Source organism: Pseudophryne corroboree, chromosome 2 (genome assembly GCF_028390025.1).
Source record: "Pseudophryne corroboree isolate aPseCor3 chromosome 2, aPseCor3.hap2, whole genome shotgun sequence".
NCBI lineage: Eukaryota > Metazoa > Chordata > Amphibia > Anura > Myobatrachidae > Pseudophryne > Pseudophryne corroboree.
Window position 1 is genome coordinate 144,003,477 of NC_086445.1, and position 16,005 is coordinate 144,019,481.

At 48.6% G+C, this 16,005-nt stretch overlaps 1 protein-coding gene across 1 annotated transcript in view; it reads right to left on the reverse strand.

Annotated features, from left to right (window-relative positions):
• Positions 1–16,005, reverse strand: part of ZAR1L (zygote arrest 1 like) — a 39,291-nt gene that overhangs the window by 14,483 nt on the left and 8,803 nt on the right. The window contains exon 3 of the mRNA XM_063957035.1: positions 13,713–13,787. Coding sequence (XP_063813105.1) covers positions 13,713–13,787 — 75 coding nt within the window. The remainder of the gene's footprint in view (positions 1–13,712; positions 13,788–16,005) is intronic.

Sequence of the window (16,005 nt, forward strand, 5' to 3'; positions counted from 1 at the left end):
ACTGGCCTTTTGCCCGCTTGCCCTTATGGGGACGAAAGGACTGAGGCTGAAAAGACGTTGTCTTTTTCTCCTTTATACGGCAATACTTCCATGTGCCGTTTGGAATCTGCATCACCTGACCACTGTCGTGTCCATAAACAACTTCTGGCAGATATGGACATCGCACTTACTCTTGATGCCAGAGTGCAAATATCCCTCTGTGCATCTCACATATATAGAAATGCATCCTTTAAATGTTCTATAGTCAATAAAATACTGTCCCTGTCAAGGGTATCAATATTTTCAGTCAGGGAATCCGACCAAGCCACCCCAGCGCTGCACATCCAGGCTGAGGCGATCGCTGGTCGCAGTATAACACCAGTATGTATACTTTTTAGGATATTTTCCAGCCTCCTATCAGCTGGCTCCTTGAGGGCGGCCCTATCTGGAGACGGTACCGCCACTTGTTTTGATAAGCGTGTGAGCGCCTTATCCACCCTAAGGGGTGTTTCCCAACGCGCCCTAACTTCTGGCGGGAAAGGGTATACCGCCAATAATTTTCTATCGGGGGAAACCCACGCATCACACACTTCATTTAATTTATCTGATTCAGGAAAAACTACAGGTAGTTTTTTCACACTCCACATAATACCCTTTTTTGTGGTACTTGTAGTATCAGAAATATGTAACACCTCCTTCATTGCCCTTAACAAGTAACGTGTGGCCCTAAAGGAAAATACGTTTGTTTCTTCACCGTCGACACTGGAGTCAGTGTCCGTGTCTGTGTCGACCGACTGAGGTAAAAGGACGTTTTAACGCCCCTGACGGTGTTTGAGACGCCTGGACAGGTACTAATTGGTTTGCCGGCCGTCTCATGTCGTCAACCGACCTTGCAGCGTGTTGACATTATCACGTAATTCCTTAAATAAGCCATCCATTCCGGTGTCGACTCCCTAGAGAGTGACACCATTACAGGCAATTGCTCCGCCTCCTCACCAACATCGTCCTCATACATGTCGACACACACGTACCGACACACAGCACACACACAGGGAATGCTCTGATAGAGGACAGGACCCCACTAGCCCTTTGGGGAGACAGAGGGAGAGTTTGCCAGCACACACCAAAAACGCTATAATTATACAGGGACAACCTTTATATAAGTGTTTTTCCCCTTATAGCATTTTAATATATATAGTCATATCGCCAAATAAGTGCCCCCCCTCTCTGTTTTAACCCTGTTTCTGTAGTGCAGTGCAGGGGAGAGCCTGGGAGCCTTCCCACCAGCATTTCTGTGAGGGAAAATGGCGCTGTGTGCTGAGGAGAATAGGCTCCGCCCCCTGTTCGGCAGGCTTCTTCTCCCGTTTTTCTGAGACCTGGCAGGGGTTAAATACATCCATATAGCCCCCAGGGGCTATATGTGATGTATTTTTAGCCAGAATAAGGTACTATCATTGCTGCCCAGGGCGCCCCCCCCAGCGCCCTGCACCCTCAGTGACCGCTGCTATGAAGTGTGCTGACAACAATGGCGCACAGCTGCAGTGCGCTACCTTATGAAGACTGAAAAGTCTTCTGCCGCCGGTTTCTGGACCTCTTCACTTTTCGGCATCTGCAAGGGGGTCGGCGGCGCAGCTCCGGGACGAACCCCAGGGTGAGACCTGTGTTCCGACTCCCTCTGGAGCTAATGGTGTCCAGTAGCCTAAGAAGCCAATCCATCCTGCACGCAGGTGAGTTCACTTCTCTCCCCTAAGTCCCTCGATGCAGTGAGCCTGTTGCCAGCAGGACTCACTGAAAATAAAAAACCTAACAAAACTTTTACTCTAAGCAGCTCTTTAGGAGAGCCACCTAGATTGCACCCTTCTCGGCCGGGCACAAAAATCTAACTGAGGCTTGGAGGAGGGTCATAGGGGGAGGAGCCAGTGCACACCACCTGATCCTAAAGCTTTTACTTTTGTGCCCTGTCTCCTGTGGAGCCGCTAATCCCCATGGTCCTGACGGAGTCCCCAGCATCCACTAGGACGTCAGAGAAAATGAGAATCCTGTAATGCGAATCTGAGAAAAGCCTGTCCAACGGAAATCAGTAAACAGGCATCTCTGAAGACAAGGGACACGTAAAACTCCCTTTCTTGTTCAAACTAGCAATCACAGACTAAAAAGGATTGTAAGGCTAGAATAGGCCTGTCCGAGCCACTTGGCTTCGGAACGTGAAAAGAAAACAAGGGCCTGAGAACTGTCCTAATTCAAATGATATGTGAAAAACAGGGGTCAATACCCTTTGCGGTTAGAAACCTATGGAGCGCAGCCTGCAGTATGACTCTTGTCATCGTAAATCGGCCGACCCATGCCGAGGGACTCCTGAGACGGTTGTAACCGGCCAAGCCTTCTCCCATCGACCTGCGCCTACCCTGGGACCCTCCAGGTGGTAGGAAAGTCTGTGTAATGGGTGTATAGGATGACATAAAATCAGACTGGACCGAGGATGTTGAACCTCTGCTTCAGCCTTTTTACCCTGAAAACCCCTGGCGACGAAGATATCACCCGTGTGGAGTCGAAAGCCTGAAAGGGCACGGTAAAAATCTAAAGGAAAGACCGGTAAAGGTCCGTCTTGGAGCTGTGGCAGAAGTAGGAGAAAGCAAAGTGGACTTACCTCCAATGGTTCAAGAAATCCTGCAGAAAGTTCCTTCCCCAGAACCATCTGCCCCGTAGGATTTCATGTTCACCTGTCACTGTCGCAGCCCCAGAGGTCGTCGGGTTAAGACAGCCAAGCGAAGATGCAGGGTCCGAGTCTGCAGACGTGGAGACCTCCAAAGAACAAAGCAGAATCGTGATTCTGACCTGTACCAAAGTATCAATTGATCCTGATGCGAAGCATCCTGTAACCTAGAGGGCAATTGTTCTCCAACCTACTTGCTCCGGACATGGTAGAACCGCGCTGCCGCATATGTCGATGAATCCCTGAGCAAGGTTGCCTCAGGAAAACGGCGGCTTGTTGGACTGGCGATACATCGAGGGGTATACCCTAGAGAGGTTCTGATACCATCTCCTGCCATCTGCGTGGAAAGGATAGGAAAAACAAACATTTTTTGATACCCGATATTGGGTATTCGGGTGTCTGTCGGCCGCCTACCGGAGTCTGCCCAGCTCATCCGAAACTGGACCAGTCGCTGTCATTTCGTCATTGGCGTGGAACCCCGATGTACTTGACGTGTCCGCCTCCTTTACCTGCAGTATCAGATGAACTGCTGTATAATGTACCTGGATATTCTGAGACACTGGTTCAGATCCACAGAAAACAGACATCAGTAATGCATGGAATGTTAGCAAGGTTCCCTTTGGAAAGTAGAAATGACGTACAAGGTCTCTGGTTAACAGTGACATTACCAGCATAATCTGAGCTGTTCAAACAGGAGTGTCCTGCAGGTGTGTGGAGGGCTAAGCAGATGGCTCCACCGCATACTTCACACCTAAGAGGGAATTCTTTGACTATCCCAGGTGAGACAAACGAAAGGAGAAAAGGTGGGTTAAATAAACACAGCCCTACGTAAGGTCTGCACTATAATGTGTGACAGACACGATTCAACTAAACTTTCTGGAGCAGCGGAGACCTGAACCAGTAGCGCTGCGCTGTGGGACAGGATTCTTAGCCCTAGGCTATAGGAGCTCTCCTTAAAGTTTTGTTTGGATTCAAACCCCTGTTCAGATACCCGCTACTAGCGTACTGAGCCACAGCGCTATTTGTCTGATGCCTTACACACATTCCCCAATTACAAATAGCATTAGTAACTAGTGACACCCAAGAATAAAGGGAAGGCAACACCCCACCCTGTATGTAGTGTACCGCTAATTAAGGTGCACCAGATGATTCTGAGGTTCCGCTGGCTTTTCAAAATGGTGACCAGCCTGTGAGAAAAGATGGGGGAAAATGTTATGTGGCAAGGTGGGGTATTCTGTTTCTAGAAAACATTGCGGAAGTGTGCATAATCTGTTTTATCCCCTATATCTGGTATTTTATGGATATATCTATATACATACCCACACGCAATATATATATATACACATATATACACACACACACACACACATAGCTATATATGTATATATACACACCACCGTGAAACCAACCGGGTAGATAAATACTGTCTATGTGAACCCAATAGGGTAGATAAATACTGTGTATTTGTAGGTAAATAAACACTGCACAGTAGATTTTTAAATTATTAATGAGCCGAGTCCCAGCTACCGTAATAGAGCAGGTTCCCTGATTTGCATGTAGGAAAATGCCGGGTAGAGGACTCTACTGCAGGGAGGAATGTAGCTATATTTCAGCAGCATGAAGTATGGAAAAGCTAAAAACCCCAGAGACAGGGTTTGTTGCCTAGCGACAGTGAGACCTGGGAGCCCGCTGAGTAAAGCGGGTTATAAAACTTTTACTCACCCCTCCTTGCAAAGAAATCCTCCCTGCACAGCCAGGAGAGGAATGAGCCTTCAGTCTGAGACCCCACACACACTGGAGCGGCATGCTGCAGCGGCGCGGGGAGCGGAGAGAGCCCGCCGTACAGAGCGGGAGTTAGCTCCGCCCCCCTGCCAATGTATCCCCTGGCCGCCTTGCTGCGGTCGGGGTGCGGGTAAATGTAACCCCCGGGCGCCTGTTTGCTGCTGCCGGGGAGCGCCCGTAGATTGTAAATGTAACTCCCCGGCCGCCTGTATGCTGCGGCCGGGGAGCGGTGTGTAACCCCCGGCCGCCTTGTATATGCTGCGGCTGGGGAGCGGTGTGTAACCCCCCCGGCCGCCTGTATGCTGCGGCCGGGAAGCCGAGAGTCTGAGCCCGCCGCCGGACGGAGCGGGAGTTAGCTCCGCCCCTCTGTTCCGGCGCCACTTTTAAATTTAAAAACCCGCTATTTATTACCCGGCTGCTTGTATGCTGCGGCCGGGTAATGTAAATGTATCACCCGGCTGCCTGTCTGCTGCAGCCGGGGATTGAAGACCGCTGAGCCCGCTTACAGAGCGGGCTGAAGCTCCGCCCCCCACATAATGGCACCAAGTTCAAACTAGAAAGTGCGCCCTCTCTTCCACTGCAGCGTTATAAGGGGGTTAGATGCAGGGCACAACACAGTAAAGACCATCACATCTAAGTGCACATATAATGTAAAATCACACATCAGTCTGGAGGGGGGGGGGAGATTGTACTCACCACTGTCCTTCTGATGGAGTGGCCCCGACACGCGCCGCACGCAGCGGTGTCCGGCCTGAATCAGTGTCTCCCTCAGCCGGGGCCCATCCCGAGCCGCACGCAGCTGCGATGGGACCCCGCCGGCAGCTCCCGCGGTGCAGACTGGCAGTGGCAGAGCTGCCAGTCTGAGTGTGTGAAAGAAAAATAAAATAAAGAAAAAAGAAAAATTTCTTCAGCTAAACCCAAGTGAACCAGCTCACCTCGGGCACTAAACTAAGACTGGCTTGGAGGGGAGATAGTAGGGGAGGAGCTAGCCACAGTGTGAGAATTTTTAAAGTGCCAGCTCCCAATTACTACCTACTATTTCCCCATTGTAACTACACTCCAGTGGCCCCTAGTGGATGAAGGAGAAATATATACGTAATACCAACTTACATGAACGGTGTGGAACACTATGGTATCAACATCACATGGGATATATTGTAATCCATTTACCTTGTACATGTATCTGAGCATCAGTAACAGTAATTGATGTCAGAGATTACTATAATTGAAATAGATAGTTTTGAATAAAGGTCAGTGGAATTACCCACCCTGGTTTATCCCCATTAGTTCCTTCTAACACAATATCATGTCAGCATTTCCTGCACCATATGACATTCTAGAGTTTCAGGCATAAGTTACATATTTAGCAACATTGTGTCACTCCTTAATTTATAATATTAGAATCAAGTAATCATTTTCACAGCCTTAGGGGCAGGAGTGGAGATCTTTTGTTGCACATTCTTACTTAAATAAAACTTGGTTACAATTTGATGTAACAGTTTGCAACTTTCTAGTAAAACAGCATATCTCCCTCTATCACAGCATAGTAGGCTCAAATGAATATGAAAACTGCAGGTCTCATAAGTATAGCACTGGTACAGTGCTGCGCAAATATATGTATGTGAATGCACAACTGTAATAAACACAAGAAAATATATGAAGGGAGAAACACATTAGCTTTGTTTTTAAATCTTTATTCACATTAGTTTATTTTCTGTCACCTTCTATTTACGGTCCTTCATTCTATGAATTTTAATATTTCGCTCTATTTTCAATAAAGGACAATTGAGTCCCATATAAATATATCATTAAACAAACCTCTATAGTAATTAAGGTTACTGAGCATTTAAGCCCTTACTTGATACTGCTGCTGGGGATATATATGTGTCAAAATAATAATTGTATTAATGATTCAGTATTTGGATGAGTGCACCTTAAATGTATCTGGTTTCTCTTTCTTTTCCCCCTCCTATGGGGATTTGACTCCATAATAAGAATTTACTCACCGGTAATTCTATTTCTCGTAGTCCGTAGTGGATGCTGGGTACTCCGTAAGGACCATGGGGAATAGACGGGCTCCGCAGGAGACTGGGCACTCTAAAAGAAAGATTAGGTACTATCTGGTGTGCACTGGCTCCTCCCTCTATGCCCCTCCTCCAGACCTCAGTTAGGGAAACTGTGCCCGGAAGAGCTGACACTACAAGGAAAGGATTTGGAATCCAGGGTAAGACTCATACCAGCCACACCAATGACACCGTATAACTTGTGATAACCATACCCAGTTAACAGTATGAACAACTGAGCCTCTATCAACGGATGGCTCATAACAATAACCCTTTAGTAAGCAATTACTATATACACGTATTGCAGAAGAAGTCCGCACTTGGGACGGGCGCCCAGCATCCACTACGGACTACGAGAAATAGAATTACCGGTGAGTAAATTCTTATTTTCTCTGACGTCCTAGTGGATGCTGGGGACTCCGTAAGGACCATTGGGATTATACCAAAGCTCCCAAACGGGCAGGAGAGTGCGGATGACTCTGCAGCACCGAATGAGCAAACTCAAGGTCCTCCTCAGCGAGGGTATCAAACTTGTAGAACTTAGCAAATGTGTTTGAACCCGACCAAGTAGCAGCTCGGCAAAGCTGTAAAGCAGAGACCCCTCGGGCAGCCGCCCAAGAAGAGCCCACCTTCCTTGTGGAATGGGCTTTTACTGATTTCGGATGCAGCAATCCAGCCACAGAGTGAGCCAGCTGAATCGTGCTACAGATCCAGCGAGCAATAGTCTGCTTTGAATAGGAGCGCCAACCTTGTTGGCTGCATACAGAATAAACAGCGAGTCAGACTGACTCCCGCCGTTCTGGAAACATACATTTTCAAAGCCCGGACTACATCCAGCAACTTGGAATCCTCCAAGTCCCTAGTAGCCGCTGGCACCACAATAGGTTGGTTCAAATGAAACGACGATACCACCTTAGGGAGAAATTTGGGGACGAGACCTCAATTCGGCCCTGTCCATATGGAAGATCAGATAGGGGCTTTTACATGACAAAGCTGCCAATTCTGACACACGCCTAGCCAAAGCTAAGGCCAATAGCATGACAACTTTCCACGCGAGATATTTTAGCTCCACGGTCTTAAGTGGCTCAAACCAGTGGGATTTCAGGAAATCCAACCCAACGTTAAGATTAAGGTGCCACAAAAGGAGGCTGAATATGCAGCACTCCCTTTACAAACGTCTGAACCTCAGGCAGTGAAGCCAGTTCTTATTGAAAGAAAATGGATAGGGCCGAGATCTGAACCTTTATGGACCCTAATTTGAGGCCCATAGTCACACCTGACTGTAGGAAATGCAGAAAACGACCCAACTGGAAGTCCTCTGTAGGGGCCTTCCTGGCCTCACACCAAGCAACATATTTCCGCCATATGCGGTGATAATGCTTTGCTGTCACATCCTTCCTAGCTCTTATCAGCGTAGGAATTACTTCATCCGGTGTACCCTTTTCCGCTAGGATCCGGCATTCAACCACCATGCCGTCAAACGCAGCCGTGGTAAGTCTTGGAACAGACAGGGCCCCTGCTGCAACAGGCCCTGTCTGAGAGGCAGAGGCCATGGGTCCTCTGTGACCATCTCTTGAAGTTCCGGGTACCAAGTCCTTCTTGGCCAATCCGGAACAATGAGTATTGTTCTCACTCTCTTACTATTCTCAGTACCTTGTGTATGAGAGGAAGAGGAGGAAACGCATATACCGACTGGAACACCCACAGAGTTACCAGTGCGTCCACAGCTATCGCCTGAGGGTCCCTTGACCTGGTGCAATATTTTTTTAGCTTTTTGTTTAGGCGGGACGCCATCATGTCCACCTGTGGCCGTTCCCACCGATTTGCAATCTGCTCGAAGACCTCTTGATGAAGTCCCTACTCTCCTGGGTGGAGGTCGTGCCTGCTGAGGAAGTCTGCTTCCCAGTTGTCCACTCCCGGAATGAACACTGCTGACAGTGCTTGTACGTGATTCTCCGCCCAACGAAGAATCCTTGTGGCTTCCGCCATCGCCACCCTGCTTCTTGTGCCGCCCTGTCGGTTTACATGGGCGACTGCCGTTATGTTGTCTGACTGAATCAGCACTGGTTGGTCTCGAAGCAGGGGCTCCGCTTGACTCAGGGCGTTGTATATGGCCCTTAATTCCAGTATGTTTATGTGTAGACGAGTCTCCTGACTTGACCACAGCCCCTGGAAGTTTCTTCCGAGTGACTGCCCCCCATCCGCGGAGGCTTGCATCCGTGGTCACCAGGACCCAGTCCTGTATGCCGAACCTGCGGCCCTCGAGAAGATGAGCACTCTGCAGCCACCACAGAGACACCCTGGCCCTCGGGGACAGGGCGATCAGCCGATGCATCTGAAGATGCGATCCGGACCACTTGTCCAACAGATCCCACTGAAAGATCCTGGCATGTAACCTGCCAAAAGGAATGGCTTCGTATGACGCTACCATCTTTCCCAGGACTCACGTGCAGTGATGCACCGACACCTGCTTTGGTTTCAGGAGATCCCCGACCATGGTCACTAACTCCTGAGCCTTCTCCTCCGGGAGAAATACCTTCTGTTCTGTGTTAGAATCATGCCAAGGAAGGGCAGACGCGTCGTAGGAATCAGCTGCGACTTTGGAATATTCAGAATCCAGCCGTGCCGTAGCAACACTTCCTGAGAGTGCGCTACGCTGACCAACAACTGCTCTCTGGACCTCGCCTTTATGAGGAGATCGTCCAAGTACGGGATAACGAACTCCTTGCTTCCGGAGAAGTACCATCATCTCCGCCATTACCTTGGTAAAGACTCTCGGTGCCGTGGATAGACCAAACGGCAACGTCTGGAATTGGTAATGACAGTCCTGTACCACAAACCTGAGGTACTCCTGGTGAGGCGGATAAATGGGGACATGCAAGTACGCATCCTTGATGTCCAGAGATACCATAAAATCCCCCTCTTCCAGACTGGCAATGACTGCTCTGAGCAATTCCATTTTGAACCTGAACTTTTTCATGTAAATGTTCAAGGATTTTAAATTTAGAATGGGTCTTACCAAACCGTCCGGTTTCGGTACCACAAACAGTGTGGAATAGTAACCCCTTCCCTGCTGAAGGGGGGGGGGGGTACCATTATCATCACTTGCTGGAGGTACAGCTTGTGAATAGCCGTCAGGACTATCTCCCTCCCCGTGGGAGAAGCTGGCAAGGCGGATTTTAGGCAACGGTGAGGGGGCGTCACTTCAAATTCCAGCTTGTATCCCTGAGATACAATTTGTATAGCCCAAGGATCCACTTGTGAGCGAACCCACTGGTTGCAGAAATTTCGGAGACGCGCCCCCACCGCTCCTGGCTCCGCCTGTGGAGCCCCAGCGTCATGCGGTGGACTTAGTGGAAGCAGGGGAGGACTTTTGTTCCTGAGAACTGGCTGCATGGTGCAGCTTCTTTCCTCTACCCCTGGCAAGAAAGGATGCACCTCTGACTCTCTTGCTTTTTTGAGAACGAAAGGACTGCATTTGGGAATACGGTGCTTTCTTAGGCTGTGAGGAAACCTGTGGCAAGAAAGTCGACTTTCCAGCTGTCGCTGTGGATACGAGGTCCGAGAGACCGTCCCCAAACAATTCCTCACCCTTATAAGGCAAAACCTCCATGTGTTTTTTAGAATCAGCATCACCTGTCCACTGCCGAGTCCATAATACTCTCCTGGCTGAAATGGACATTGCATTAATTCTAGATGCCAGCAGCCAAATGTCCCTCTGTGCATCCCTCATATATAAGACGACGTCTTTAATATGCTCTATGGTTCGCAAAATAGCATCCCTGTCGGCAATAGCCGGTCTCAGTAGAGTACCAGAGTGTGTATACACAGACTTCAAGATAACTTCCTGCTTCCTATCCGCAGGTTCCTTTAGGGCGGCCGTATCGTGAGACGGCAGGGCCACTCTTTTAGATAAGCGCGTCAGGGCCTTGTCAACCCTAGGGGAGGATTCCCAGCGTAACCTATCCGTTGGCCAGAAAGGGTACGCCATTAGTATTCTCTTGGGAATCACCACTTTCTTATCAGGGGAAGACCACGCTTCTTCACATAACTCATTTAAATTCATGTGACAGGGGAAAAGTCACTGGCTGCTTTTTCTCCCCAAACATTTACCCTCTTGTCAGGGACAGGGTCAGCCTCTGAAATGTGCAATACATTTTTCATTGCAATAATCATGTATCGGATGGCCTTAGTCATTTTGGGCTGTAATAGTGCCTCATCCTCGTAGACGCTGGAGTCGGACTCCGTGTTGACATCTGTGTCAACCAACTGAGATAGTGGGCGTTTTTGAGACGCTGACGGCCTCTGAGGCGCCTGGGCAGGCCCGGGTTGAGAGCCCGGCTGTCCCCCGGCAGCAACATAATCAAATCTCTTATGTAATGAGTTTACATTGTCATTTAAGACCTTCCACATATCCATCCAATCAGGTGTCGGCACCGACACCACATTTATCTGCACTTGCTCCGCCTCCACGTAACCCTCATCAAACATGTCGACACAGCCGTACCGACACAGCACACACACAGGGAATGCTCTGACTGAGGACAGGACCCCACAAGGTCTATGGGGAGACAGAGAAAGAGTATGCCAGCACACACCACAGCGCTATATACACAGGGATACACACTACCAGAAGTGAATTTTTCCCAATAGCTGCTGTATCAATACACCTTTTGCCTAAATTTATGTCCCCGTCCCCCCCCCTCTTTTTACCCTCTTAGTGCCAGGAGACTGCAGGGGAGAGCCTGGGGAGCGTCCTTCAAGCGGAGCTGTGAAGAGAAATGGCGCTGGTGTGCTGAGGAAGAAGGCCCCGCACCCTCAGCGGCGGGCTTCTGTCCCGCTGTTTCTGACTAAAAAATGGCGGGGGTTTTACACATATACAGTCAGACTATTATGTGTCTTTTTTATGCCAAAGGTATTCTTATTGCTGCCCAAGGCGCCCCCCCCAGCGCCCTGCACCCAGTGACCGGAGTGTGTGGTGTGCAGTGGGAGCAATGGTGCACAGCTGCGGTGCTGTGCGCTACCTTAATGAAGACCGGAGTCTTCAGCCGCCGATTTCATCACCAACTTCTGATCTTCTGGCTCTGCGAGGGGGACGGCGGCGCGGCTCCGGGAACGGACGACCGAGGACCTTTGCCTGTGTTCGAACCCTCTGGAGCTAATGGTGTCCAGTAGCCTAAGAAGCGCAACCTAGCTGTGAACAGGTATGTTTGCTTCTCTCCCCTCGGTCCCACGTAGCAGTGAGTCTGTTGCCAGCAGATCTCACTGAAAATAAAAAACCTAACATTACTTTCTTTACTAGCAGGCTCAGGAGAGCCCACTAGGTGCATCCAGCTCTGGCCGGGCACAGATTCTAACCAAGGTCTGGAGGGGCATAGAGGGAGGAGCCAGTGCACACCAGATAGTACCTAATCTTTCTTTTAGAGTGCCCAGTCTCCTGCGGAGCCTGTCTATTCCCCATGGTCCTTACGGAGTCCCCAGCATCCACTAGGACGTCAGAGACATACATACATATACACACACCTGATGCTAAAAGTTTCATACGATCTGGCATGCCAAGGGCTGTTTGACATGACTCTAGCAAATATGTATGAGGATATATCTGTATGTCAGCCATTGTTTTGGGTGATCTCCCAATTTTCCCCCTCACATTTAAAGGCAAAATTACCACCCAAGTGTTTTTTCCCAACCGAATAGATAGACTCATGAGTGCATACACAGGCTACGCTGAATTACACGATTGGTACATTAATTTAAGCCACAAAAAGAGTTAGGTTAATTGAATATGCCCCTAAATGTTTCATTTACCAGCTAAGTTATGTAGAGCCTAATACCCACATTCATGCTTGGTTTAGGAGCATCCATTCCCGATTGAAACCAAGCAAAAAAGTGCCTGAACCAATATTCATAATACAGACTACCATTTCCCAGGTAGCAGAGACTCACGAGTACCTGCACTCTGTGGTGGAACATGGCCACCAGAAGGCTAGTTTCCTATTCCTGATCTCCTTTCATTACACCAGGGACAATGTACCCCTCCATCACTCCCTACCCATTTCTCCATCCAGTCACACTGGCACATAATGTGCTGCCTTTCTAATGCCTCTGGGAGTTACACCACCTTCCACTTACAGTACATCAGCATTCCCAGTGGACTGAAGCCTCTACCACATATATGGAGAGTTAGCACATAATGGTACCTATTCCTGTACATTCTGAAATAGATACTGGGAACTATAATTATGTGTTGCATCATATAGATGAGATATATAGTAATGTTTGGTAGCCATTTATAAGCGCATACCGGTACTGCAATAGACCGCCGCTCTGCAATCCTGATGCCTGCAGTTCTGGTAAGTGCACTGCCCATGTGCCTGCAGTTCCATTGGCAGCACAGTGGACCAATGGGACAGAGCAGCAGCAGAGATGGGGTCACTGAGTGGGGCAGCAGGCACTCAATGATCCAGAGCATATGCCAGGTCACTTACACATGTGCAGCTGCAGGACAGAGCAGAGGATGGGGGCAGACGAGTCTACTGTGGGATGGTGGATGCAGCAGTCAGTGACCCAGCATATGCCAGGACACTTTGCTCTGTGCTGCAGGACAGAGCAGCAGCAGGGCAGAGCAGCACTGCAGGTAGTCCGTTCTGACATGACCTGGCATATACATATGGTGGGTTACTTCATACACTCAGGGAATCTCTCCCTCCATCAGTGCTTAGTGTCCTGACCCAGTCAGGTAGCAGGGGGCAGATTTTTGTACATACCCATTTACTCACTGGCCACCTCTGATTGGCGGGAGTTGCAGAAGGGGCGGAGAGAACAGGGAGAAGGCAGGAAGAAAGCAGTATATGCTGCTCTTCTCCCCATCAGAAGCAGACATGGCAGTTTTTTGCCAAACAGAAAGCTGGGCTTTCCGTTCTACTAATCGCTTTCCCCATGCAACTGGGCCACCGCTGGGGAATCTCCTTTCCCCACAATAACCACTCCCATGAATGGGAGGTGAAAAGCCCTGTTATCGCCGATATAGCCCCCCCCCCCCCCCCCCCTCCTCCTTTATAACTGCTACAGTAGAGAGAGTCAGCTGGATACGACTGAAAGCCTAGTTCATATAGAAGTTACTATAAATATTTGGACTAAAATGCAAAGTCTCAACTGGAAAATGGAGTACTCACATGGCACTGAATTCCTTCCACTCTGTAAGGATTGAATCCCTTTTGGCATTTGCGACAAAGTTGTTTAAAATAAACCTGCAGTAAAAACAAGAATTGGAAATACATTACTTTATAACACATCTGGGCTCATTTAATTACAACACTAGAGTCTTTGATACACAGTATATGGAAATATTGCACTGTAGTAAGGGATTGATCTTATCTGAATGTGCTTCTAAGGATTCTTCTGTACTCCAACATTTTACAATGCATTTCAGACTGACATCTCCGGCATTAACACTTTGCCCATACAAAGCATATTAAAAGCACCAATACCTTTCATTCCAGGTTGGAAAGCATTAAACATGACCTCAGTCATACTTGCTGAAAGCCATTCTCCTGAGCCTTTCATGTAGAGACTGGGACCCTCACGTAGAGCCCTGAAAATTTAGGAGCAGCTTTATAGTAATCCATAAACACTAACCCTGCATCTAGCCACATGCTACCAACACAAATTACATGTGCCAATTAGTGGCGTGTGAACACTCTGCTGCCCAAAGTGATATAACAGGACAAAAGTATATTCCAGCTCAAACAAAAGCTACAGGAAAAAGGAGATTTAGCCATGGTAAGGCTACCATAAATCTTTGTGAGGTACATTGATTCCACAAGGAAACATCGGGGTGTAGAGATGGACCTCGATCCAGGCACCAACAGGCTAAAGCTTTAGACTGTCCCAGGATGCATTGGGGCCTACTCTATAACCCTGCCTCCAGGCACTGTGAGTTCAGTTTTGTTAACCAGTCCAAAGCAGGAGCAGGTAAAAAAGGTAGGTTAGCCACATAGAACCACATTCGCACGACAGGAGAAGGGACTAGCGGCTTAAGCTACACAAACCCATAGAAGCTAAGTGCGTCAGGGCGGGTGCCCTGTGGAAACAAATGTACCTCGCAGAAAGATTTAACTATGGTAAGTACCATAAATCTCCTTTTCTGCAGCGGTGTACACTGTTCCACAGGGAAACATCAAGGATGTCCTAATGCAGTTCCTCATGGGAGGGGATGCACCATAGCGGGTATAAGAACTCAGCATCCAAAGGAAGCATCCTGGGAGGCGGAAGTATTGAAGGCATAGAACCTAATGAATGTGTTCGCCAAGGACCACAGCCTCCTTTTACAATTGTTCAGACATGCCTCGGTGGTCTGCCCAAGAAGGTCCAACAGACAGAGTAGAACGGGCTTTGATAGCAGCAGGAGTTGGGAGCCCAGCCTGTGCATATGCTTGTGCAATCACCATTCTAATCCATCTGGCCAATATTTGCTTATTCGCAGGCCAGCCATGTTTGTGAAAACCAAAAAAAGTACAAAAAAGGGTAGCTGACCTCCTGATAGAGGCAGTCCTCTCCACATACAAAGACTGCTCTTTGGAGGACAACTCAGAAGAGATAAAGGCCAGAACCACAATCTCTTGCTAAGGTGAAAAGATGACACCACCTTAGGCACATAACCAGGGCAAGTTCTAAGAACTGCCCAATCACTGAAAAAAAAAAAAAAAAAAAAAAAAAAAAAAAAAAGGGGTGGACGACAGTACAGAGTGCCTAGGTCTCACACCCTCCTAGCAGAGGCAATAACCAGTAGGAACAAGACCTTGACCCATTTAAGGTCCACTGACTCAAGGCGTTTCAAATGGATACTCTTGCAAGGGATTCAGGACAACAGATCGATCCCATGGAACCACAGGAGGGACATAGGGAGGCTGAATCTGTAAAACAGTGATAGTATGAACGTCTGGAATGGACGCAATTTTTCTGAAAATCACAGACAACGGCAGAGACATGAACCTTGAGAGAGGTCAGATGAAGTCCTAAGTCCAGGCCTTGTTGCAGAAAAACCAGAAGGCTGGAAGTACTGAATTTGTAAGCATTGTAATTCTTTGCAGCACACCAGGTGAAGAAAGCGGAATGCCAGACGTTCATACTATCACTGTTTTACAGACCCTGTAATAAATCCGCACAGATGCCAGTTTGCCGGCCTTCCGCAGTTTGGATAACCACTTCGAAGAATCCTTTGGCCCTCAGGAGTGAAGCTTCAAGAGTCGCGCTGTCAAAGCCAGTCTGGCCAGGTCCGGGTAGACACAGGGACCCTGAACGAGGAGGTCTGGGCGTTGAGGATGCTCTATCGAGAGACCTTGCAGGTCTGAGAACCAATGCAGTCTTCGCCATACAGGAGTGACTAAAAGTAGTATTCCTCCTTGTTTGAACTTTCACAGTACCCTTGGCAGGAGAGACACTGGAGGGAACACAGGGCAGCCGAAA